The sequence below is a fragment of the Gopherus flavomarginatus genome, chromosome 1 (assembly GCF_025201925.1).
Source record: "Gopherus flavomarginatus isolate rGopFla2 chromosome 1, rGopFla2.mat.asm, whole genome shotgun sequence".
NCBI lineage: Eukaryota > Metazoa > Chordata > Testudines > Testudinidae > Gopherus > Gopherus flavomarginatus.
In genome coordinates this window covers 171,614,445-171,639,597 of record NC_066617.1, presented here as the reverse complement: position 1 = coordinate 171,639,597, position 25,153 = coordinate 171,614,445, and the positions used below count along the sequence as shown (strand labels likewise).

The 25,153-nt window shown below is 42.3% G+C and overlaps 1 protein-coding gene across 1 annotated transcript in view; it reads left to right on the top strand.

Moving 5' to 3' along the window:
* MYH15 (myosin heavy chain 15) overlaps window positions 1-25,153 on the top strand; it is a 60,067-nt gene that overhangs the window by 21,208 nt on the left and 13,706 nt on the right. Inside the window, exons 17-33 of the mRNA XM_050956038.1 lie at window positions 730-862; window positions 2,471-2,538; window positions 8,668-8,755; window positions 9,886-10,003; window positions 10,307-10,430; window positions 11,574-11,710; window positions 12,786-13,041; window positions 13,586-13,828; window positions 14,450-14,626; window positions 15,296-15,441; window positions 16,204-16,294; window positions 17,604-17,993; window positions 19,024-19,150; window positions 20,367-20,485; window positions 21,139-21,335; window positions 22,889-23,238; window positions 24,703-24,827. Coding sequence (XP_050811995.1) covers window positions 730-862; window positions 2,471-2,538; window positions 8,668-8,755; window positions 9,886-10,003; window positions 10,307-10,430; window positions 11,574-11,710; window positions 12,786-13,041; window positions 13,586-13,828; window positions 14,450-14,626; window positions 15,296-15,441; window positions 16,204-16,294; window positions 17,604-17,993; window positions 19,024-19,150; window positions 20,367-20,485; window positions 21,139-21,335; window positions 22,889-23,238; window positions 24,703-24,827 — 2,889 coding nt within the window. The remainder of the gene's footprint in view (window positions 1-729; window positions 863-2,470; window positions 2,539-8,667; window positions 8,756-9,885; window positions 10,004-10,306; window positions 10,431-11,573; window positions 11,711-12,785; window positions 13,042-13,585; window positions 13,829-14,449; window positions 14,627-15,295; window positions 15,442-16,203; window positions 16,295-17,603; window positions 17,994-19,023; window positions 19,151-20,366; window positions 20,486-21,138; window positions 21,336-22,888; window positions 23,239-24,702; window positions 24,828-25,153) is intronic.

Sequence of the window (25,153 nt, the reverse complement as noted above, 5' to 3'; positions counted from 1 at the left end):
GGCCACTTTTAGACTCACTATTCAGAGTGCCATTGAACTTCAACCTACTTGTATATTTAATAATAATATAATTAATATCCATCTTTTATATAGCACTTTTTGTCTGGCGAGTTCAAAGCACTTTAGAAAGGAAGTCAATTATCCCCATTTTACAGGTGGGAAAACTGAGGCATGGGTGGCTGTGAGTTGCTTAAGGTCACCCTGTAGGTCATTGGCAGAGCCAGGAATAGTATCTTTTTAAGAGACTTCAGTTAAGAGGTTTACATCAGAAAATCCAATAGAGAGCTCTGGAATAGTAAAGGGCCTATTGTTGTAATATAGGACCATAACTTGTCTGTTCTATTAGCAGTTCTCAAGATCTGGTTCAAGATACACCCACCTGGGGCATATGGAGTTCTTTCTAGTGGCTTGTGGGGCCACAGAACACATTAAGGCACAGGAAAGATGAGGGAATTGCAAGATTGGGAGGGGATATAGAGGATTCAGATGGGGAACGGTTGGGAGTGAGATCAGGAAGCAGAGAATTGGAGACTCACTGGCAGGTATGGCTCATGACAGTGATTCCCTATTAAGTGTTTTACAGGATAAAGCTTGTGCCATTAATTTCAAACCAAGCTGTAAAGAACTGTAACTGCTTGTGAGGAAGAAAGTGTGAGATACAGACTACCGAGGAAAATGTTTGACATGGTTTATTTTTCTTAAATTTTGGACCACATGGTTCTTTCTTAGGTGCCCTATAACATCATTGGCTGGCTTGAGAAAAACAAAGACCCACTCAATGAAACTGTGGTGGGCATTTTTCAAAAATCTGCCAACAAACTGCTAGCAAGCCTGTTTGAAAACTATGTCAGTGCTGACTCCGGTAAGTAGAATAATCTTACAAGGATTTGCCTTCACTTCCTGGGCACATGCTTGGAAAGGAATTTAAAACACAAAAGCATACTATAGGCATTCACTGACTGCCATTAAATCAGGCATTTTTTCATCAATTAAATGAGCATGGCATCTAAGAAGCCTTATCACAGTTTGTCTGTGTGCCTGTCATTTGTATGTATATTCCTTTGAGCCATTTTGGCACACAGTTGTTGGATTCTCTGCATGCATAGCCTATATGTATATGGGCACTCAGTTTGAGCAGGCCAATGGGAATTAAATATGCAAAGTCTCACTAGTGGTGTGCAAGTGATGCACACAAATGCATAAATGATTGTTTATCAACAAAATAGGTCATGTCTCCAAATTATGGCTCTCTCTCTAGCTGAATTACAAAGCTTCCAAACAGTGTCTAAACTAAAGCAATACTTAAACTAGGAGAATGCGCTTGCTGTGATAATAAAAATTCATATGATCAAAATGTTCTTGGATCAATGATGGACAATCTGAATGATACCTGCGTAGTGCTTCTCCAAACCTCTAATGTCTTCAAAATTAGGTAGGAAAAACTTGCAAGAATAGGTTTTCATGAGGCTTCTAGTAGTTATGAAATAAACACTCTCTTTTACTGAGCTGTTTGATTTGGGGTAAGGCAAGTCACAAGCTTCCATAAAATTGATATTAAGGAAATGGGACTGGCACTCATTACAGAGATGTAGCTGTTATGTCCTAAAGTCACAATCACTTACGGCCTATTTATTACAAACCTCATTTATATAGATGTAGTTGTCATGAATCATAAAATTCCATATGAAAGAAGTAAAAACTGCAGACTTCATAATGTGGTTTAGAAACTGAGCAGAATAAAAACAACAAAGACCCACATGCCTCCAGAAAACTGTTGCAGGTAGCAAAGTGCCTATCTGCCACAGAGCATCAGTCCCAGGAGTGCTACCTTGTCTTGCACACCGTGCCAGTCAAAAGGAATAGCTATTTTTGGCACGGTCACCAGCGAGAGAGATGTATTTTTGAGAATAACACATGGTACTTTTCACTTTCCTTGACATGGCCTGTTGTGCTCAGGTGACAAATGCCTGACCATATACATTCTATAGTTCACATGCTCTGTGATCAGGTTAGTCATTTTCTTTAGTTTGACATTTTTCTGAATATATCTGATAGTATGAAATCAAAATAAATGAATCCCAAACTACTTAATATTTTGTCAGAAATTCATTTTATGCCCTTATTATGGGGCATGTTTACATAAATGAATAGTTAACACCATATATGACTGTAGAGAAACTATAATGCAGTAAATTTGCGAAAGTTTCTGATGAAAACCATGGAAAGGAAGAGAGTGCTTTAGCACGTGTCACCAAAAGCCTTAAACAAAAGGCTTTAATATTTAAAGTTTGGGAATACTGGATTTCTTTTGTACAACACTTGAGGACCAAAGAGACTCACATGACTTTAATTTTACCTTGATTCCAAATATTAATTACATTGTACTTCTGGAAATGTTTTTACTGACTTTATCTCTTAGCTGAATATTACATTTGATTGAGCTGTCCTTTATGTATTTCAATTTTTTTAGTTGATCACAGTACAGAAAAGAAACGCAAGAAAGGAGCTTCCTTCCAAACAGTGTCATCGCTACACAAAGTAATTTTTATATTTTTTATTTAAATAGTTCATAATTTTTCTGTGTAATTTCAACTATGAGGCTACATTGTAATCAAAAATAAGAACTGCAAGTGCTTTAGTAGAGAGATTGAAACTGAATGTTTGAATTTGGGTCTGGGTTTAGGTGTTGATCAGGGCTAAGTGACTAATTCATAACAAATTATTTATTTGTTTCATTTCTCTTCTGTTCTTTCAATGTTCATTGAACAAATTTGTTGTTTTTTAATTTTTGAACAGATTATTCACAATTTTTGAACTTTTTTGATTTTTGTGTACTCTATGGTTATTGTTTCATACTCATTTGAAAATGGAGATGGGCACATGATATTTTTTCTATTCCCTGATTGGATGAGTGTACTGCTTATAATCAGGCTCTGTTGTCAGATGCTACCGGTGTGGTGCTCTGCTCTGTTCAGTGTTGATATCACTCGGCTGTGTGCTTGTGTTCCCTCTGTGCTGTCCCAGCTCTTCGAAGATAGCTGACACAGCAGACTCGAAGAGAACCCCCAATGACCACAGAGTCTAGTAAGGTACCAAGGCACCTCGGCCAGGTTTATTGCCATATTGGAAACAACGATAGTTCCCTGTAGATTACTTAGTCTACCGGGCATACTACGAATATGTGCCCACAGTCAATGGACTTGGCTCAGTCAGTGGTGGGACTTTCCACTGCCACCTCGGCCGGACAAAGACACTGCCCCAAGGATGTATTCTTATACCCAGGTACAAACAAGTTACACATCACTCCTGACGTATTGAGGTGCAACCCTTCTACATAGCAAGATACAACCCCTCTACGTAGTAAGGTGCCGCCTCTCACCTTGTACATGTTGGTTTGGACAAAACAACTCTATCCATCATACTACCCGTTTGCCCCTGTCATTGGGATGGGTCAGTCTGTTCCTTGTTATCTGTGTGGAATGTACAAGTATGTGAATGTTCTGATATCTAGTGTTCAATACCTTTTAGGTATGTATCTTCTTGCAGCAGCCCTTTCCTTGCCAGCTTCTGGGAGCAGGGCCTGCCTCTGGCTCACAGCTTAACTTTGCTTTATGTTAGCAAAGTCTTGATCATTACTTTAATTCAGGCCTTAGGCCTCATACCAGGCCTCTGACACCAAGGTTTATATCTCAGGGCCCCCTCTTACTACAGGCTCCATGGTTAGAATGTTCATGGAAATCTGATGTAAAATTTGCTTTACATGAGTATTGGAGCTTAAAGTTCATTTTTTGCAAGCATCCATACTACTAAAACTGAAATACATTTGTATTATTTGTGGAAGGTGGACAGAAAGACCATATCTTCACTGTCAAAAATAGGACCTGTTGTTCACCACTGGAGCAACTGCACCGGGGTAACAATGGAGGAAGCTGTAATGTAGGCAAGCTTCGAGTGGTTTTTACCCATCATGTCATCTAATCTTGCTTAGAGCTACTGCCAGTAGAGCTAAATCAATGGTGAATTGAGTCATATTTTTGCCAGTGTAGACAAAGGTGAAAGAAGTGTGAAGATAACTGAAGCAAATTTCCACAGACTGCCACTTGATAATCAATAAGAAGGCACAAAGGGCAGCAAGGTGTCCAATTTCATTGACTTTCTCTTGGAGTTAAGAACATAATGACTGCCATATTGGGTCAGACCAATATTCCATCTAGCCTAGTATTCTGTCTTCTGACAGTGGCCAGCGCCAGAGCTTCCGGGGAATGTACAGAACAGGGCAGTTGGAATGATCCACCCCATCTTCCCCTCCTGGCTTCTGGCAATCAGAGGTTTTGGGTTACCCCAGGCATAGGATTACATCCCTGACTATATTGGCTAATAGCCATTAATGAACCTCTCCTCCATTAATTTATCCAGTTTTTTTTTAACAGAGTTATGCTTTGGCCATCACAACATCCCATGGCAATGAGTTGCAATGAGTTAATTGTATGTTGTGTGTAAAAGTACTTCACCTTGTTTGTATTAAACCTGCTGCCTATCAATTTCATTGGGTGACCTCTGTTTTTTGGATTGTAGGAATGGGTAAATACTTTATGCACTTTTTCCATACTACTCATGATTTTATAGACCTCTATCATATCGTCTATTAGTTGCCTCTTCTCTAAGCCGAAAAGCCCTTTATCTTTTTAGTCTCTCCTGAAGCCGTTCCATTCCCTTGATCATCTTTGTTGCTCTTCTCTGCACCTTTTCTAGTTCCACTATATTATTTTTGGAAAAGGGCATCCAGAACTAGACACAGGATTCAAGGTGTAAGTGCATTAGAAATTTATATAGTGGCATTAATATATCTTCTGTCTTATGGTCTATCCCTCTTTGACTAGTTCCTAACAATTTGTTAGCCTTTGTGACTGCTGCTGCGCATTGAGCTGAAGTTTTCAGAGAACTATCCATGGTGACTCCAAGATCCCTTTCTTGAGTGATAAAAGCTAAATTTGAACCCATCATTATATATGTATAGTTGGAATTAACTTTTCCAGTGTGTGATACTTGGCGGTTATCACTGCTGAATTTCATCTTCCATTTTGTTGCTCAGTCACCTAGTTTAATGAGATCCCTCTAACTCTTCACAATCAACTTTGGACTTACTTACCTTAAATAATTTTGTATCATCTGCAAACTTTGCTGCTTCATCGTTCATTCCCTTTTCTAGATTATTAATGAATATGTTGGACAGCATAGATCCTAGTAGAGATTCATGAGGGACACAGCTATTTATCTCTCTCCCTTGTGAAAACTAACCATTTATTCCTCCCCTTTGTTTCGTGTCATTTGCCCAGATCCATGAGAGGATCTTCCCTCTTATCCCATGACTTTTTAGTTTCCTTAAGAACCTTTAGTGGGAGACCTTGTCAAAGCCTTTCTGAAAATCTAAGTACACATATCAATTGGCTCAATCTTATCCACATGTCCCCCTCAGAGAAGTCTAATAGATTAGTGAGGCATGATTTCCCTTAACTCTTCCCCCAACAAATCGTGTTCATCTATGTGTCTGGTAATTCTGTTCTTTACTGTATTTCTACCAACCTTGACTGGTACTGAAGTAGGGCTCACCAGCCTATAATTGCCAGGATCACCTCTGGAGTCCTTCTTAAAAATTGGTGTCACATTAGCTATCCTCCAATCATCGGGTACAGCAACTGATTTAAATGATAGGTTACATACCACAGTTAGTAATTCTGCAATTTCATGTCTGAGTTCCTTCAGAACACTTGAGTAAATACCATCTGGTCCTGGTGACTTATTGCTGTTTAAATTCTAAAACCTCTTCTATTGACACCTCAGTGTTAGACATTTTCTTAGATTTGTCACCCGAAAAGAATAGCTCTGATGTGGGTATCTCCTCCCACATCCTCTGCAGTGAAGACCGATGCAAAGAATTCACTTCGCTTCTCTGCAATGGCCTTGTCTTCCTTAAGTGTATCTTTAACACCTTTGTTGTCTAGTGGCCCCACTGCCTGTTTGGCAGGCTTTTGTTTCTGATGTACTTAAAAGAATTCTTACTGGTAGTTTTTGCTTCTTTAGCAACTTGCTTCTGAATTTCTTTCTTGCCCCACCTTACTATACTTTTACACGTACTCTGCCAATGTTTGTGCATCTTCTTACTATCCTTATTAGGATTTGACTTCCAAATTTTAAAGTAAGCCTTTTTGCCTCTAACAACCTCCTTTACTTTGCTGTTTAGCCCTGATGGCATTCTTTTGATCTTCTTATTGTCTTTTCGGATTTGGGATATACACTTAGTCTGAGCCTCTTTTATAGTGTTTTTAAATAGCTCTCATGCTGTTTGCAGGCATTTAACTAGCCCTTGTGAGAACTCCTTTTAATTTCTATCTAACAAGCAATCTCATTCTTGTGTAATTCTCCTTTTTAAAGTTAAATGTTAGAGTAGGTGAGGGAGGGTTTGATTTTATCCCCACACAAGAATGTTAAATTTAATTACATTATGGTCACTATTACCAAGCAGTTCAGCTACAGTTACCTTTTGGATCAGATCCCATGCTGGACTTAAGACTAAATGAAGGACTGCCTCTTCCTTTGTGGGTTCCAGGACTAGCTGCTCCAAGAAGCAGTCATTTAAGGTGACTAGAAATTTTCTCTCTGCATCACATCTTGAGGTGACATTTACCCAGCCAATATGAGGATAGTTTAAATTACCCATTATTTCTGCTTTTGTAGCTTCTCCAGCCTCCCTTAACATTTCACAATCACTGTCATCATCCTTCTCAGGTAGTTGGTAGTATATTCCTACTGTTATACTCTGTTTAATCAAGCATGGAATTTCTGTCCATAGAATTTTATATAGTGTTGTTTCATGTAAGATTTTTACCTGATTTGACTCCATGCTTCCTTTAACATCTAATACTACTCCCCCATTCGCACTAACCACTCCTTCTCTGTCATTCTGATGTGTTTTATACTCTGGTATAACTGTGTCCCATTGATTATCTTCATTCCACCAAGTTTCTGTGATGCCTCTTGTACTAATATCCTCATTAACGCCAAGCACTCTAGTTCACTCATCTTAGTATTCAGACTTCTAGCATTTGTATATAAGCACTTGTACATTTTGTCAATATTCAGTTGTTCGCCTTCGTTATATTTAATTGAGACTCTTTCATTTGCCTGTTCATTGACTATATCCTACCTGTATTACATCAACTTCTTTGCTATCCTCTTTACTAGGATATAGAGTTCCCCCTTTAATAACTTCAACCCTAACAGATGTCTCTGCCCAAACCATGTGCTCTTGCACTGCTGTTGGTCTTCCCCCAGCCTTTAGTTTAAAAATGCCCTACGAGCTTTTTAACTTTGTGTGCCAGCAGTCTGTTTCCATTTTGGTTTAAGTGAAGCCCATTCCCTCCTGTGTAGTCCACTCCTTCTCCAAAAGGTTCTTCAATTTCTAGTACACTTAAATCTCTCCTCCCTACTCTATCATCTCATCCATGCATTGAAACCCTGCAGTTCTGCCTGTCTTTCTGACCTGGCCCATGGAACTGGAAACATTTCAGAGAATGCTACAATTCTCTGGGCTTTCATTTTACACCTAGCGGACTAAATTTGGCCTCCAGGACCTCTCTCCTACCTTTCCCTATGTCATTGGGACATACATGTACCACAATGACTGGCTCCTCCCCAACACTGCACATAAGTCTGTCTGTCTATGTTTTGTGAGATCCACTACCTTTGCACCTAGCAGGCAATTCACCATGTGGTTCTCCCACTCATCACAAACCCAGCTATCTATATTTCTAATAATCAAATCCTCCAGTAGTATTGTCTGTCTCTTCCTAATAATGGGGCCCCCTGCCTCCAGAGGGATATCCCTTGAGTGCGAGAGAATATCAGGACATTATCTAGAAGATGGGTCCCAACTATGGGATCATTCTCCTCTACTCCAGCTTGCTGGTTCCTTCCCTGAGACTTTCATGCTCCTTAGCAGCACAAGAGCTGTTGGACAGGAGGTGGGACCGCTCTATGTCCCTGAAAGTCTCCTCATGTACCTCTGTCTTCTTTAGCTCCTCCAGTTCAGCCACTCTGGTCTCCCATACTCTGTCTCTGAGGGCCATAGGCTGCTTGCACAGCACGACACATGTGCCACCTTCCCATGAGGCAGGTAATCCTATTTGTTGCACTCAGTGCAATAAACTGGGTAGCCCAAATCCTGCTGCTGAACTTCTGTCTGCAATTTTTTATTCTTGTAGCTTTTTAACATAGCTTAAGTTTAGACTATGTTGGTGAGGTGTTATTGGCTTTTCTTTATTTTGTTAATTACCTTCCTTGGCAACTTGATGAATTTCTAATTGTTATAGTCCCTCGGACTCATCCCCCTGCAGCTAAACTCCCTGTAGGTGGGCAACTAAATGCCCATAGTGTCTTTGAGAATCTCCCCCAACACAGTCATCATGAAGACATATATTGCACTGACATATGCAGAATATTCACTCTGAATAGTTTGTAGGATGGGGCCAATATCCACCTGTAAATCTGCCTTATTTTCTGCTTATTAGACAATGTATATTTTATAGCATTGCTGCTTACATATACACTTAGTACAATATTAGGTTTCTAATGATTTAGCTAATTGTGGGGTTTTTTTACCCTTTTTAGGAAAATTTAAATAAACTGATGACTAACCTGAGATCTACAGCTCCTCACTTTGTGCGCTGTATTATCCCCAATGAAACTAAAACTCCAGGTATGGAAAAATCCAGCAATCTGTTATTCTATCTGCATTTTAATCCTGTTACAGTAACTCCTCACTTAAAGTCGTCCCGGTTAACGTTGTTTTGTTAACGGTGTTGATCAATTAGGGAACATGCTCGTTTAAAGTTGTGCAATGCTCCCTTCTAACATCGTTTGGCAGCTGCCTGCTTTGTCTAATGCTTGCAGGAAGAACAGCCCATTGGAGCTAGCTGGTGGGGGCTTGGAACCAGGGTGGACTGGCAGCCCCGCTATCAGCTCCCCCATCAGCTCTCTGCTCCTCTAAGTTCCCTGTGGAGCAGCTGCCTGCAGTTCAGCTCTCCCTCCCTCCCTCACTGCCATGTGCTGCTCCTGCCCTCTGCCTTGGAGCTGCTCCCCGAGACTCCTGCTTGATGTGTGGTGGGGAAGGAAGGAAGAGGGGGGCTAATATCAGAGTGTCCCCCTCCCCCCTGCTGCTGCACCCTGCTTACCCCATCTTTGATAGAGCAGGGGGGACACACCAGAGCTCAGGATGGAGGGAGCTTGCAGAAGCTGTGGTCTCAGCAAGCTGATCTAATTAACAAGGCAGTGTACTTAAAGGGGAAATGGCATATCTCCCTCCATTCCTGCAGCCTTGTAGAATGAGAGCGTTAAAGCTTGAGGGCTCAGCCAATTGCTAGTTCATCATTTAGCAGTAAGGGAAATATCCCACCCTTTGACTCCTCCACCTCAGCCAAGCTTCACAATCATCATCGCTGTGTACCAGTATTAAATTTTTTGTTTAAAACTTATACTGTGTCTGTGTATATAATATAGTCTTTTGTCTGAAAAAATTTCCCTGGAACCTAACCCCCTCATTTACATTAATTTGTATGCTGAAATTGGATTTGTTTAACATTGTTTCACTTAAAGTTGCGTTTTTCAGGAACATAACTACAACATTAAGTGAGGAGTTACTGTATTTTTATCCCAGAATCCATTTCTAAGTCATCAGTCCACACTTTAAAGTAATTTGATTGTTCTCCTCCTCCAATGCTAGCTGTTGTTTTGAGACATTACTTCCAACTCTTCTCACCTATTGAGCAAAATGAAGGTTTAATCCTCATGGAACGATCTTATTTAATTAAGTTTTTGAATTTTTTCAAGGTGCAATGGATGCTTACCTTGTCCTCCACCAGCTTCGCTGTAATGGTGTCCTGGAAGGAATCCGTATTTGCCGTAAGGGATTTCCAAACAGAGTGCTTTATGCTGATTTTAAACAAAGGTAACACAGAGACCAGCCCCAGACACAGGTCACGTTTCTTCTCATGATGAAGTTCCAGTCAGAAGCATTGTAGCTTTCTGCATAAAAATGAGCCAGGGTACTTTTCCCCCTCTTTGTTTTACTCAAGTTAATTTTCAGTTCAAAATGCCTGGAACTGGAGGGCAGTATTCTACTCTCAGTTTAAATCTGAAGTAGTTCCACTGGCATTGCTGAGGTTACTCCACATTCATTACAGTTTAATGAGAGCAAAATCTGACCCAGCATCCTGGCCCCCTTTATTCATTCTTTCCCTGTTGTTAACAGGTACCGTATTCTGAATCCAGCTGCCATTCCAGAAGATAAGTTTGTGGACAGCAGAAAAGCTTCTGAAAAACTGCTGGCTTCTTTAGATATTGACCAAACCCAGTATCGTTTTGGACACACAAAGGTAACAAGAAAAAAGCATATGATTCCTTTTTGAAAGCAGAGATTTCAAAGCTGCAGGGTTCAGATCTAGATCTAAATGTTGCTGAAGTTAATGTTTTATATAAAGATATGACCATACCAAAGCCCACATTTGAAAACAGATGATAAACAAAGGCAGAAAAGTAGAAAAACCGAGCTGTAAGTTTCTGTCATAAATATTGATGTCTCCATCAGGAAGTAGTCTATATCTTGATGCAACCATTTTAAACGTGCTTTCTAATGGCAGCATATATTCAATGTAAGATAGATGGAGTAGTGCAGTTGGTCTGTGGCGGCATTGTGAGGACACTTGTTATCCAGGAATTAGATAGCTCTTCGCATGTAAATCACCACACAGCTGTGAGTGATTATGGCTACTAGAACCTGAGAGAGATTAAAACGAGACCTAGCAGCACAAGTAATTCTAATGTTAAGATAACAATACAAAAATAAAACGGAGGAGTTCTGCTTTATAAGCCACGAGCGGCAGCTCAAGCACTGCATATTGTTTCCTACAGAAATAATGCTACCAACAGGTGTAGCTGAACCAATGCTGCTAACACTTTAACTGCCAGTGTAGACAGGACCAAACTATGATCATCACCATTTCAGCTGTCTTATTTACACAGACCAAGTCTTTACTACAGTTTGTGAAATGGTGCTAAACACAACTCTGTCCTGTCTACACTTGCAATGAAATTGATACTAGCACAGGTTCAGATGCACTCATTTTCAGCAACGGGTGGTTGACTTTCTAGCTTGAAAAGGCTCATAAGATTAATTATACCGCAATAGATTTGTTCCTATTTTATGTGCCCAAGTAAAAAGGTTAAAAACATTCCAAGGGTCTAACACCAATTAGTAGCGTTCGTAGTTATTACATGAGTTTGACACATTTGAAATAGGTGAGATCAAACTATGATGCATACTGTGGTTGGGTCATTATAACGTTATAATGCAATCCCCTGACACAGACTTTTATATTACCTAACCATCACTCTGCTTCTGTTACCAGCCTTCCCTTGAACACTACTGTTACAATAAAAATTGACTTACACTGCTCCATGTTTCATGAAGATGGGATTATTCTGAGCTTGTTCCTAAATGACATCTGCCTATATTTTAGGTATTCTTTAAGGCTGGTCTCCTGGGCCATCTGGAAGAAATGAGGGATCACAGACTATCCAAAATCCTAACAATGATCCAAGCAAGAGCACGAGGCAAACTGATGCGTATTGAGTTCCAAAAAATAGTGGAGCGAAGGTACAGACAATCTTGGGTTATTCCCATCAGTCTTGGGGATGAAACCACTCCTGTCTCACTTGATGACTAAATAAGGCCCTTCTAGTAGCACCTAAGTCTGTAGTTGGCCATAAATGAATGATTACTGTAACCGGGCGGCCTCACCCCCACGGCACCTCCTGCTAGTCACTTCGGGAATTAGTTCAATATTCCAGCTCAGAGCACCCTCTCTAGGCCAGTAATCCACCTGTCCCGGCTGGCCCCTGTGTCACTCCCTGGACCCGGTGCCCTTTTACATGGGGTTCTGCCCCCTGGCAGCAACTCCTTTTCCTTAGGGTTTCCCCTCCCTGGGAACCCCCCACCCTCTATCCCCACTTTGCTTCAGTATTGGCTACTGCCAGTCATTGTCTAGCCCCACGCCCTGGGGCAGACTGCAGTATCAGCCACTCATCATCAGCAAAGGGGTTTGGACCTGCTGCCTTGGCCTACCCCTGGACTGCAACCCCAGTACCTCTTGGCCTAATCCTAGGCCGCAGCCTGGGGCTTTCCAGGCAGGAGCTCCCCAGCTCCGCTGCCTTTCCCCAGCCCTGCTCCACGCTAGGTACCTTGTCTAGTTCCTGGCAGCCAGGCCCTTCTCCCTCTACAGCCAGAGGAAGACTCTCCTTGCTTCTGGCTCCCCTGGCCTTCTTATACAGCCTTATTGCTCAGTTTGGGGCATGGCCTCTAGCTGCAGCCACTCCCGCCATCAGCCCAAGCTTCTGGCTCCAGCTCCAGCCCCCTCCTGGGCTGTTTTAAGCTGCAAAGGGCAGGAGCGGGTAACCACCCCGCTACAATTACGTAGAGTAATTTTAATATAGATTTACAACAGTAGTAGTTCCATATTGATCACCCACAATTTCAACTAAAACCAGTCAGTTGTAGATGCTCAGTGTCTCTGGCAGTCCACCCATAATACTTTTGTCTTGCCTGTGTCAGCACAAGTTCCTAATGCTGTTCAGAGCACAAAAGGACAATTGATCTGAGGACAGGCTCAAAGAATGTATATATCTCTCAACTCAGGCTGGGTTTACTTTGTTTTTTTATTTTTATAAACCAGGGATGCCCTTCTTGTGATCCAGTGGAACATTCGAGCTTTCATGGCTGTGAAGAACTGGCCCTGGATGAAGCTTTTCTTCAAGATCAAGCCCCTTCTGAAATCTGCAGAAACTGAAAAGGAAATGGCCAATATGAAAGAGGAATTCTTGAAGCTGAAGGAGGCCTTGGAAAAATCTGAAGCCAGGAGGAAGGAACTGGAAGAAAAGCAAGTCTCTCTGGTTCAGGAGAAGAATGACTTGCTCCTTCAGCTGCAGGCAGTGAGTGGGCAAAGCTATATTTGGTTCATGTTTTATTTAATGTTCTTTCAGACATGATGTCTTGCAAACCAAGCAGTCAAAAGAGACTTGCTTTTAGGTATTTACACAAGAAGTTTTAAATTATGCAGTTGCTTTGGGTAGGAAATTAGGTTAAATTTACAATGGATATAAATTCTCATGTTTGAGAGCACAAGCTGATGGTTTGCCAATGCAAAAATTCTGGTGTTCAAGGAAATATTAATGTCAAAATTAATATTATGAATTATATTTCATCAAATTGCATGCATGAGTGAGCACGCTCAATGTTAAAGGCTCCATCCTGCTTCCATTGAATATATCAGGAGTTTTGTCTTTGACATCAAATGAGAGAAGGAGTAGACCCAGAGTTAGCATTCAAAAAGCTCATTTGGTGCACTCTTATGATCTGCTGTACTAACGTATATTAGTCTGGGCTCCATGAGAACTAAATGAGTGGGGAATAAATGCAAAAGAATTAAGTTGGTAATTCCCAGCCATTGTTGTCATCTTCTCTGTGTTATGCCAGGAGCAAGACACACTAGCAGATGCAGAAGAACGATGCGACTTGCTGATTAAATCCAAGATCCAAATGGAGGCAAAAGTCAAAGAACTGACAGAGCGGGTGGAGGATGAAGAGGAGATGAACTCTGAGCTGACCTCCAAGAAGAGAAAACTGGAAGATGAGTGCTCTGAATTGAAGAAAGACATTGATGACCTTGAAATAACATTGGCAAAAGTAGAGAAAGAAAAACATGCTACTGAAAATAAGGTACCATTCGAGCTTGGCCATACATTTGCACAGAGGGTGGGCTACTTTATGGAGGAGATATTGGAGTTCTGCTAATTGAAAGGCATATATAGTAAAGGCCACCCTGTAAGATCAGATTATATACACAGTAGAGGTTGAGCCTTGATCTCCAGTTTCCCAAGTGAGTTCTGCTGCTACTAAACCAAAGAATGATGTCTGGTTTTACCCTAGTAAATAACCAGGTTGTTACTAACCCAGAGTTCTTTAAACTCTTCCTCTTGCACAGTCAAAACTTCTCCTCTCTTTTTTCAGAGAACAAAAAACTAGAACCTGCCCCAGTTACAGTGATGCTGAAAAAAAATTGGTAGAGTTGTAAAGCAGATGTCCCCATAACAAAGCCATTGCAAGATTTGGCACTAATTATAATAGCTGAGAAGTCAAAATTAAAATGAACTCCCCCTTCACTGTATCATCCTAATAGCCAGGTTAACTGCTTTTACAAAATATCCATCTCCAACCGATTTAGTATAAACTACTCTTTAATTTTCCAATAAGGAATACGGTCTAGGCAGTTCCCTTTGGCAAGGTTACAATAATCTTCTGCACATTGGTCACTGCTATTGCATTTCTTTTACCACACAGGTCAAAAATCTGACAGAAGAAATGGCATCTCTGGATGAGACCATAAGCAAACTTACTAAAGAGAAGAAATCTTTGCAGGAAGCTCACCAGCAAGCACTGGATGACCTACAGGCAGAGGAAGACAAGGTCAACACACTGAGCAAAACTAAACTGAAACTAGAACAGCAAGTAGATGATGTGAGTTTGTCCTTCTCTTCATTTACATAATACTTATTTCTCCATTGCTTATGGCTTTTGGGAAGCTGGGGAACATTTTCTGTTTTTGTTTTTTTTTTTGTAAATGAGCTAGATATAAAAGTGCAAACCACAAGGGGAAGGGTGTATAACAAAAATGGTACTATTATTTTCCTCTACAGTTGACCTTTTTTTAACATGCGACTGTAATGCCGACAGACTGATCGTCAGTGAGCAGGATTGAACCTGGGACCTCTGAAGCTTAGTGCATAAGCCTCTACCACATGAGCTAAAAGCCAACTGATTAATTCTTTTTCTCTTTCTAAGTGGTCTCGGTGCCACTAGATGGGACAGAACAACACACCTAGGAGATGTGTGGGTTACACAACAGTAACAAGAGGAAATCCATTTGGTTTGTATTTGCAGTGTAATTGACCTGTGGACAAACAGAGCTGTCTTGGAGGGAAAGGGCGGTAATGCCTGCACAAACAGGAAGTATGGAGTGGCCTTTACATCACATTAATCCCAGTTTGTGTTCTTGACATGGGCTGATGACAGCTAGAAAGAAAAAAAAAACAGGACATTGGTACTTGAACTCTTCTACTTCAGTGTTCATTAGGATGTAGCAAAAACTGGACCTTGTATTTAATGACTGGCTTTTCGTTCCCATAGCTTGAGGGCTCACTTGAACAAGAGAAGAAAATAAGGATGGACCTGGAAAGGGTCAAACGCAAACTGGAAGGGGATTTGAAGCTGACCCAGGAGAGTCTCATGGATTTAGAAAATGATAAGCTGCAGTTGGATGAAAAGTTAAAGAAGTAAGATACTGTTTGTATTGTACAGAATAATACAGGAACCTGGGACTTGCCATTTCAGACCCATTAACGCCAGAATCCTGCCTGCTACAGTGGCAGACACCGAATGCCATTTCAGAGGAAAGTGACCCAAGAATATTGTGCAGTGCTGAATAGGGATAAGAGAATTCCTTCTTGGTGCCTGCAGTTTGTACCCTGAAGCATGAGATTTGATTGATCCCCATCTTCATATGCATAAAATGAATATTAGTGAGCGTTTTAGCTGACCAGAGAGAAGGATTTACAGAAGTCTAAAAAAGGTGTCTGCCCCATCTAACCTGCTAACAGTACAGTTCTAGGATGTCAGCTCTGTTAAATATACTTATCCACTGAGTTTGAAAAGCAATTTTATTTCCATGTGACCTTTTACAAATAACAGAGGTAAGAAGTTCTCACCTATATATATTCATAATATCACAAGTCCAGCCAGCACTGATATTGTACAAAGTAAGGACGCTTTACGTATAGTAGCACAACATATGAGTGTATCGTCTTAGCTTGGACAATACTGTTCTGACAGAAGACTGTATTTTTTCCAAACCCAGTAGTGGTGAGATTGGGAGTTGTGATATTACAACAGCAGCATTCTTCCCATTTCAGCTTTGACTGAGTCAGCACTTTTATTCCCAGGTCTTTATAAGGGGACTATAAAAATTTGCTTTAGAAAATCTTTGCTTCAGCTGGTAGGGTAAATCTATTACTGCAGAACTTTATTTTCTTTGACAGGAAAGAATTTGAAATAAATCAGCTGAACTCCAAGCTTGAGGATGAACAAACCATAGTGATGCAACTCCAGAAGAAGATCAAGGAGCTGCAGGTAATTTTTTTTGTCTTCACTTCTTCTGTGTCAGGAATGAACCCTTGCAGGGAATAGAAAAGCTGGAGAGTGAGGGAAGGAGAGAGGAAGTGGTGTGCTCTCATATGTTTCTGCCTTGGATACATGGCACAGAGAAGGAAGGAGGTGAGCTGGTCGGCCTGAAGCACAAATGCTGTGGCAGACTACTCTGAAGCATGGACCATAATAAAGGAGGCTGAGCCATCTGAGAAGAACTTATAAATAGGAGACTATCCCCAAGCCTAGGGAGCTTGAGGCTAGTTTGACAAAGAAGAACCAATTTTGGGAGGCCACCTTCAAGCACAGGGGACAGAGAAGCCCAGGCTTAACTAGAGGGACCCTGGGTTAACTAATGACATGGGGTTTCAGGAAAGGCAATAAGGAGGGAGACTGAGATGGAAATCTACATGAGAGTGGATGCAGGAGAACATAAAGAAGGAAATTGGGTACCAGAAGGCTCAAAGCCTGGATTTCACTTGTGCAAACTGAAGAATTAAATTGTGAATTTGGCTCACAGATCTTGAGTTACAGGCTGTCACAGCCCTGTGTGTTAAAGGAAAGGAAAGATACAAACTGCTGTGATATGTGATACAGCTAGAGTTTGTCACTAATGATCACTAAGACATAAAACCCAGAATTCATTCCAGAATAAATGCTGCTGATCCATGGAAGCTCCATTACTCTCCTACGTTCTGTATCTGCCAAGGTAGTTTCCTGTGCTTCTCGGGAGTGTGCAGGATGCTGCACTAATTATGCATTGGCTCCTTCCTAGGGCAAAATTTGTGACTGAACAGCTCTGATGGTCCCAGTTCAGAGGTGAGAGAGGAAGTTGAAGAAAGAGGTCTTGAGGCCTGCTCGTTACCCAGGCACTCCTCAGTCTCTCACATCCCAGGCAGATGTTGAAGAGTACTTGCTACACAATGGCTTTTACAATAACGGGAAAGAGCCTCTTACAGTTTTCTTGAACAGTAATTGGGAGAGGAGGAGATACTCCTCTGTCCCACTTCCAAATAAATTACTTTGCTTATATTCCTGGTCTGCAGACTTTGGACTCAAGCTTGTAGAGAAAGCACTGAGTGGTTTTAGTAGGCGATATGATGCATAGGTCCTGTTCCAGCTCCAACACTGACTTGTTTGTCACTGGGGAAGGTACTTCACTGCTGTGGCTTGGTTTTGTCATTTCTAAATTGCAGTATGTATGACATGGAGCTGTTATGAAGTGCTTTGAGCTTCTCTGGCAATTGCTATGGAGGTGAAGGGTGTTACATGCATATGTGTCTTTGCCTCATAGGCTCGTATAGAGGAGCTAGAAGAGGAGCTGGAAGCAGAAAGAGCTGCCCGAGCCAAGGTGGAAAAGCAGAGATCGGATCTGGCTCGAGAGCTGGAGGAGTTGAGTGAGCGGCTGGAGGAGGCTGGAGGAGCCACTGCAACACAACTGGAGATGAACAAGAAGCGGGAGGCCGAGTTCCTGAAAGTGCGGCGGGACCTCGAGGAGGCCACGCTGCACTATGAGGCAACAGCTGCCACCCTGAGGAAGAAGCACGCAGACAGCATGGCGGAGCTGGGGGAGCAAGTGGACAACCTGCAGCGTGTCAAGCAGAAACTAGAGAAAGAGAAGAGTGAGCTGAAGCTGGAAGTGGACGACCTGTTATCCAACATGGAGCAGATGGTCAAGGGAAAAGTAGGGCTTCTGAGACTTTGTACACAAACATACAAACAGGGGCTTGTTTTAAAGTTTCCAGAGAAGCAGAGGAGGGTTGGATGATTCAGGAGAGCAACAGAAAGGGTCTGGAGGCTTTCACATCTAGGTCATTTGTTTCACTACCTCCCAGGCTGGTGACGACCTTCTGATGGATATTGGGTGGCTCATCTGAAATGAGTTTGGTCCTGCAGCTCAGTCTTTACCAGTCATAGGCCCTTATCTCAGAAAGTACTTCTGTGATAAGGTCCCTCTTAGCATTCCCTGAAGAGCACCTAAGTGCTGGGGGGTGATGGAGACTGAATTATTGCTCCACCTCACAAAGTCCCTCTGGATCACTGGTTTGAGTCAGATCAGCAGGGAGGTGTGGAGACGGGGTAGTTTACACAGCCACTGCCTGTACTGTTACTCTGGATAGATAAATTGTAGGTGTAGTCTTCTGGGTGGTTAATCCCATCCAGCAATTCAGAAGAAGTTTGAAGAAACTTATGCTTGTGCATATGATACCTTTTGAAATCATTGCAGAAGCTTTCTACGACATTGTTTCCATTCAGAATCCAAGGCTATCATTAAAGAAAATAACTATTTTTCTGTCCTCTTGCATCACCACCTTGCACTCATTTTATTTTTAAGAGTTACATTTTTAAAATCTCTGGGGTATCATTTCTTCTGAGTAACCTTAAAACCTGAGCCAAATCCTAAAGTCATTATTCAAGTTTTACTCAGGCAAGAAAACAGGAGGCAGAATGTATAAAATGGCAAACACCATAAAAATCTTATTAAGTAAACTCCTTGCTTATGCGTATAATATTAACAAAATGCAAGTCTTCTCACTCCAAAACTCATTGAACTGAAGATTTTAACTTCTGCCTTCCAAAATTCTACTTGTCTGGGGTGAAAATATCATTAGTGTTTTTATTTTGAATCCTTGTATTATAGGGTAAACCAGATGGTAATGTACCTGGGCTGGGAAGTTTGCAGCTTTGTGTATCTTTTCTCTCAATTCCATTAGTCAAATGCAGAAAAACTTTGTCGCACATATGAAGACAACCTCAATGAGACAAAGACTAAACTGGATGAGATGACTCGCTTAATGAATGACCTCACCACCCAAAAAGGAAAGCTGCAAACTGAGAATGGTAGGTATATGCAGCATCAGTGAGCTTCTTTGAGTTCATTGCAGGAATGTGCTAGACCCCGCAGGGAACTGGAATTCTGTTCATGCAGGTAGCTGGGTGGAGAGTAAACACCTAGTTAGATACTACCTGTGTGGTACCGCAGGTGAGCCTTGCCTCACTTCCCTTCATCTGGGTTATAAACATGTCCAGATAGATCTTTTTTAATCAAAAAGCATCCCCCCTGCCTTTCACAGGTCTCCTTTATTAGTGACACCCATGTGTGCAAGTAGAAGCTCACTCAAATACACCTGGCTTTTTCTAAAAGAATAAGCTTTCCCTCAGACTACCCTTGAGCTGTGCTGCCATCATATCACCTCAGCTAAACAGGGCAATGCTGAGCAAGGTTCAGCTGTGAAGACCCTGAACAAGAAACATCTAACCTAGGTGCTGCAGGAGGTAGTGGTGTTAAAACAGTAGGTGGCATTATTGTTTGTGAGTGTGCTAGGCCCTAGCACTGTGTTAGGGCATTGTGCTTCTAGACAGGCATTCTTTCAATGAGACATGAAACCAGTGTCATCTTAGTGATTATTCAAGATCCTATGCCACTTTTTGCAAGAGCAGGAGTGTTAATCTCTGAATTTTGACCAAATTCCAACTCTGATCACTGTTTTGTTAACCAAAATTCCTATGTATTTTCACTTGGGCATTGTTTTTCATTTCCTATCCTAAACTAGTGTGCAGTATTGCTGTGAACTGTTAAATGGCTGCTGCATACAACCTCTGCACTGGCTGTATTCACGTGGTGGCTAAAGTGTTCCCATGTATTCTCCTGACCTCCCTGATGGGAGTCGTGAGGTTGATGTTTCTAAAGTGCTTTGCAATGTTGGGGAAAAGGTCTATAGAAGTGCAGTGTACAGTAATAAAAAGTATGAAGGGAAAAAACAGTAATTACACATGGAAGCCAGTGTATGTCTACTTCAATGAATGACGCAAGAGTCCAACTAAAATTAATGCACCACTGTACATGCCGTGTGTAAATAAACTAAAAGAAACCTTCTGTTGGGTTTGACCATTGCCTATATCTGAGAAGGCTGACTCAGATGCTTTCCTTAACAAGAGATCAGCCATATTCACTAGGAGGGTTGGGTTGGGCAGATGTAACTAAACCTTGAATTTGGCCCAGTGGGATAGCAAGCAGCACACGTTCCAATCTTGCTTGGTTAAAATCCCTTGGCAGGTGAATTTGCAAGACAGCTAGAAGAGAAAGAGTCACTGATAAGTCAGCTTTCCAGAGGAAAGACGTCATTCACTCAGCAGATTGAAGAACTTAGAAGACTGCTGGAAGAGGAAACCAAGGTAATGCTTTGGCTCTTTCACCCCATTTGCTTATGTGTAGGCTTTGGACAATGATACATAATAAAAAAAGTGAGATGGCTGGAATGCTTGCTGATTTGAGATGAATGGGAATGGATTTGTTTACTTTTAACATGGAGAAAAACTAAAATCAGACATTTGAGCCTGAACATTCTCATGCCAGTACTAATAGGACTTTCTGCATCTGAACAGGACAAGTCAGAGAGGTGAGGAAGAAAAATCAGTTATACTCTCTCTCTCTTTCTAGAAAGAATCATTCTAACAGGGGCTTCAAACACTAAAAAGTGTTCCATAAATATTAGAATTTTCATTTGGATGCTTATGCAAATTAATTAGAACATCTTTGATCTCCAATGCTGAGCTGGACATGTTGCAGGGAACAGGCTTTCTCATGGCATTTAAGTTGTTTCTTACTTCCATTTGGACCAGAAATACCATGAGACTGTCCTTTCTTGTACTCTTCCCCTCCCCTCAGCTGTGGTCAGAAACTCGGAGACAAAGAGGAAAAGGAACTGAAGTTTTTGTAACCTAGAAAGGCTCAGTTTGGATCGTTGGGGACCTGTTGATTGGGACTTCTTGTGTCCCAGACTGGTTTGCCATCCTTGACTATAATGACGTAACCTTTAATCTTGCAGTCCAAGAATGCCCTTGCTCATGCACTGCAAGCTGCCAGGCATGACTGCGATCTTCTGCGGGAGCAGTTTGAAGAGGAGCAAGAAGCCAAGGCAGAGCTGCAGCGGGCTCTGTCCAAGGGAAATGCAGAAGTGGCACAGTGGAGGACTAAATATGAAACTGATGCCATTCAAAGAACTGAGGAGTTAGAAGAAGCCAAGTAAGTGGTTTCTATTAACACTGCCTTTTTCCTGTACTCCACTGGGAGAACTACACTCCACAGCATTTTAACCACCCTGAAATATGCAGAGTAAGAAGATTACAGTGCTAGTAGTTTCCACACTGTCATCTGAATGTATGCTCTATCTGTGTTGTGTTTGCCATCTCCAAAGGGTTAAGAAAGAGAACAATCATTAGTGCCATTAGTCGGGAGCGATGCTTACTTGATAACTTGCTTGGGAGCTATTCATAGAATCATAGGACTGAAGGAAGCTTGAGAGGTCATCTAGTCCAGTCCCCTGCACTCATGGCAGGACTAAGTATTATCTAGATAGACCAGAGGTGGACAAACTTTTTGGCCTGAGGGCTGCATCGGGTTTCAGAAATTATATGGAGGGCCGGTTAGGGGAGGCTTTGCCCCCCTGCTTCTTGCCCCCTGATGGCCTCCCCCAGGATCCCTGCCCCATCCACCACCCCTGCTATCTGTCCCCTGACCCCCACACCCATGACTGCCCCCTACCACCCCATCCAACCCCCCCTCACCTTCCTGACTGTCCCCCCGCCGGGACCCCTGCCCCATCCAACTATCCCTTCTCCCTGACCGCCTCTGGAACCCCTGCCTCCATTCAATGCCCCTGTTCCCCGCCCACTGACCACCCCCACCCCTACCTACACCCCCAGTCCCTGAGCACCTCTCTGACCTCTACCCAACCCCCCTCTACCATTCCCTGCCCCCTTACCATGCTGCCTGGAGCACCGGTGGCTGGTGGCACGGCTGCACCAGGATGGGCAGCTGCATTGCCCAGATGGAGCCAGCCACGCACTGCGCAGCACAGAGACTGGGTCAGGCCAGGCTCTGCAGCTGCATTACCCCAGGAGCTCACAGCCCCACTGCCCAGAGCATTGGGCCAGCAGTGCAGTGAGCTGAGGCTGTGGGGGAGGGGAAACAGCAGGGGAGGGGCTGGGGGCTATCCTCCCGAGCCAGGAGCTCAGAAGCTGGGCAGAATGGTCCCGCAGGCTGGATATGGTCTGCGGGCCATAGTTTGCCCACCTCTGATCTAGACCATCCCTGACAGGTGTTTGTCTAACCTGCTCTTAAAAATCCACAATAATGGAGATTCCACAACCTCCCAGGGCAATTTATTCCAGTGCTTAACCATCCTGACAGTTAGGAAGTTTTTCCTAATGTCCAACCTAAACCTCCCTTGCTTCAATTTAAGCCCATTACTTCTTGTCCTATTCTTAGCGATTAAGAAGAACAATTTTTCTCCCTTCTCCTGTAACAACCTTTTATGTACTTGAAAATTGTTATGTCCCCTACCCCCAGTCTTCTCTTTCTCCAGACTAAACAGATCCAATTTTTTCAATCTTCCCTCATAGGTCATGTTTTCTAGACCTTTAATCATGTTTGTTGCTCTCTTCTGCACTTTCTCTAATTTGTCCATATCTTCCCTGAAATGTGGCACCCAGAACTGGACACAATACTCCCGTTGAGGCCTAATCAAGCCTGTTCATGGTTGTCTTACTGCTCTGCCCCATTTTTCCCTGTGTTAGAAAAAAGCTGGCTGCTCGCCTACAGGAAGCTGAGGAAGCAATTGAGGCAGCCAATGCCAAGTGCTCTTCCCTGGAGAAGACAAAGCACAGGCTGCAGAACGAGCTGGAGGACATCGTGATTGACTTAGAAAGGGCCAATTCGGCAGCGGCAGCCCTGGACAAGAAGCAGCGTAATTTTGACAAGCTCATCAGTGACTGGAAACAGAAGTACGAGGAGACGCAAGCAGAGCTTGAAGCTTCCCAGAAAGAAGCCCGCAGCCTGAGCACAGAGCTGTTTAAACTGAAGAATGCCTATGAAGAGACTCTGGACAATCTGGAGACAGTGAAAAGGGAAAACAAGAATCTCCAAGGTAGGCCATGCATAATAGGCTCAGCAGTAGTTAAGAGAGAACCTGGTCTTCTTAAGATGTGGTGCCCACTTGGCAACTTCGTGGACCTGTAGAAGTTGGATAACATTAGTCTCGCTGCTGCACTGGAGCAGTGAGAGGTGGTTGTTCCTTCTGTCACTGAAATCTGTTCTAGTTTCCTTCTCTAAATCCGGTTTTTAAACAAATTTGGTGCTGATGAAAGATGCTGAATTAACAGCATTTAACCACAGGAACAGGAGCAACATATAGGCAGTTAGTGAATGCTTTTCTACACTCCCCTGCTAAAGTACCCCAATAGTACCCTGCAGCAGGCTCTATCTTCATGGGATAAAGAAGAAAGCAAACCCTTTCCATCGCTGGCAAACTGCTGAGCCTGCCAACAAAGGACCTAACTGGTACCAGTTACAGTGCTTTTTGTAACATGGAACACTTCTCCACTAGTGTATGAGAGACAAATAGCTTCACTGAGGCCACTGAACAGCCATTTTGTAATAGATTTTTGGCCACTATCCCTTAGCAAGTATTTTGAAATATCCAGTCCCAGGTAATTAGAAAAATTTTAATGGAACTGTACTAAGTTCTTCAACTTTATTGGCTTGTCGTCTAGAATTTTGTTTTGAGCTGTACCATCCATCTGACACTTACTGAACAGAGTTAAAGTTTAAAATACTAGGTCCTATTTCAAAAGACCATGGAATCATAAAGGAATTCTTGGGTGTTTGTTACCCACAGGAAATCCAACCAGTGCTTCATATAGGCCCAGAGGAGTTCACATTACACAATAATCCCAATCATCACTGTCGGCCTTTTTGCCAGTAACCTGAGTGAGCATAAGTCTTGAGTGAGCGTGGAGAATTAACATACCCTGTCACTGTTTAGAGCAGTAGCTCTCAAACTTTTTTACTGGTGACCCCTTTCACATAGCAAGTATCTGAGTGTGAACCCCCCTTATAAATAAAACACTTTTTTACATACTTAACACCATTATAAATGCTGGAGGCAAAGCAGGGTTGGGGTGTAGGTTGACAGCTTGCAACCATGTAACCTCGCGACCACCTGAGGGGTCCTGACCCCCAGTTTGAGAACCCCTGGTTTAGAGGTGCTACTTGGAGTAGGAGTGAGGCATGTAGATGGACTGCTGCATGGGACATCTGAAGTTTCTTGGACAGAGCCCTTCCAGAAATTAACAAGTTTGCTAAACTGCAATAACCAGTTTAAAACTGGTTATGGAGAATCCCCACACAAAAGATGCACTGGTTTAATTAAACAGATTTAAGTGAAATCAGTGCAACTTCTGTGTGTATAGACAAACCTTTAGCAAGTTATTTGGAAGGTGATTTTTGTAATCACTCTCTGGGCCCGGTGCTAAAATCATAACGTTATACTTGTATGTACAGTACTATGTTTCTGGGACGTCAATGCAAATTCTTCTTCTTGTCATTTCAGAGGAGATTTCTGATCTGACTGATCAGATTAGTGAAGGAAACAAGAGCCTTCATGAGATAGAAAAAATCAAGAAACAGGTTGAACAAGAAAAGTCAGAAGTTCAGTTAGCTCTGGAAGAAGCTGAGGTAAGAGGAAGGAAGGGAGGGAGGGAAGGAGGTTTATCTGTTGCTGCATCGCTTTCTCAGTCACACAGCAAAGAGCAAACATTTATTACCTATTATTAGGAGATATAGTTCTTTGCTCCTCTGTATTTACACACCAACCTCGCTGGCCTAAATTTTCAAAAGTGACATGATTTTGCCAGCTTCAATTTTTGTATGCCCAAACTGAGACATCTGTAAAGCGGCCTGATTTTCAGAAACTGCAAGAAATCCTTCCTCTGAAAATCAGGCCTCTTCAAAACAGCTCAACTAGGAGCTTCCAAATTCCCACTCACTTTTGAAAATGAAAG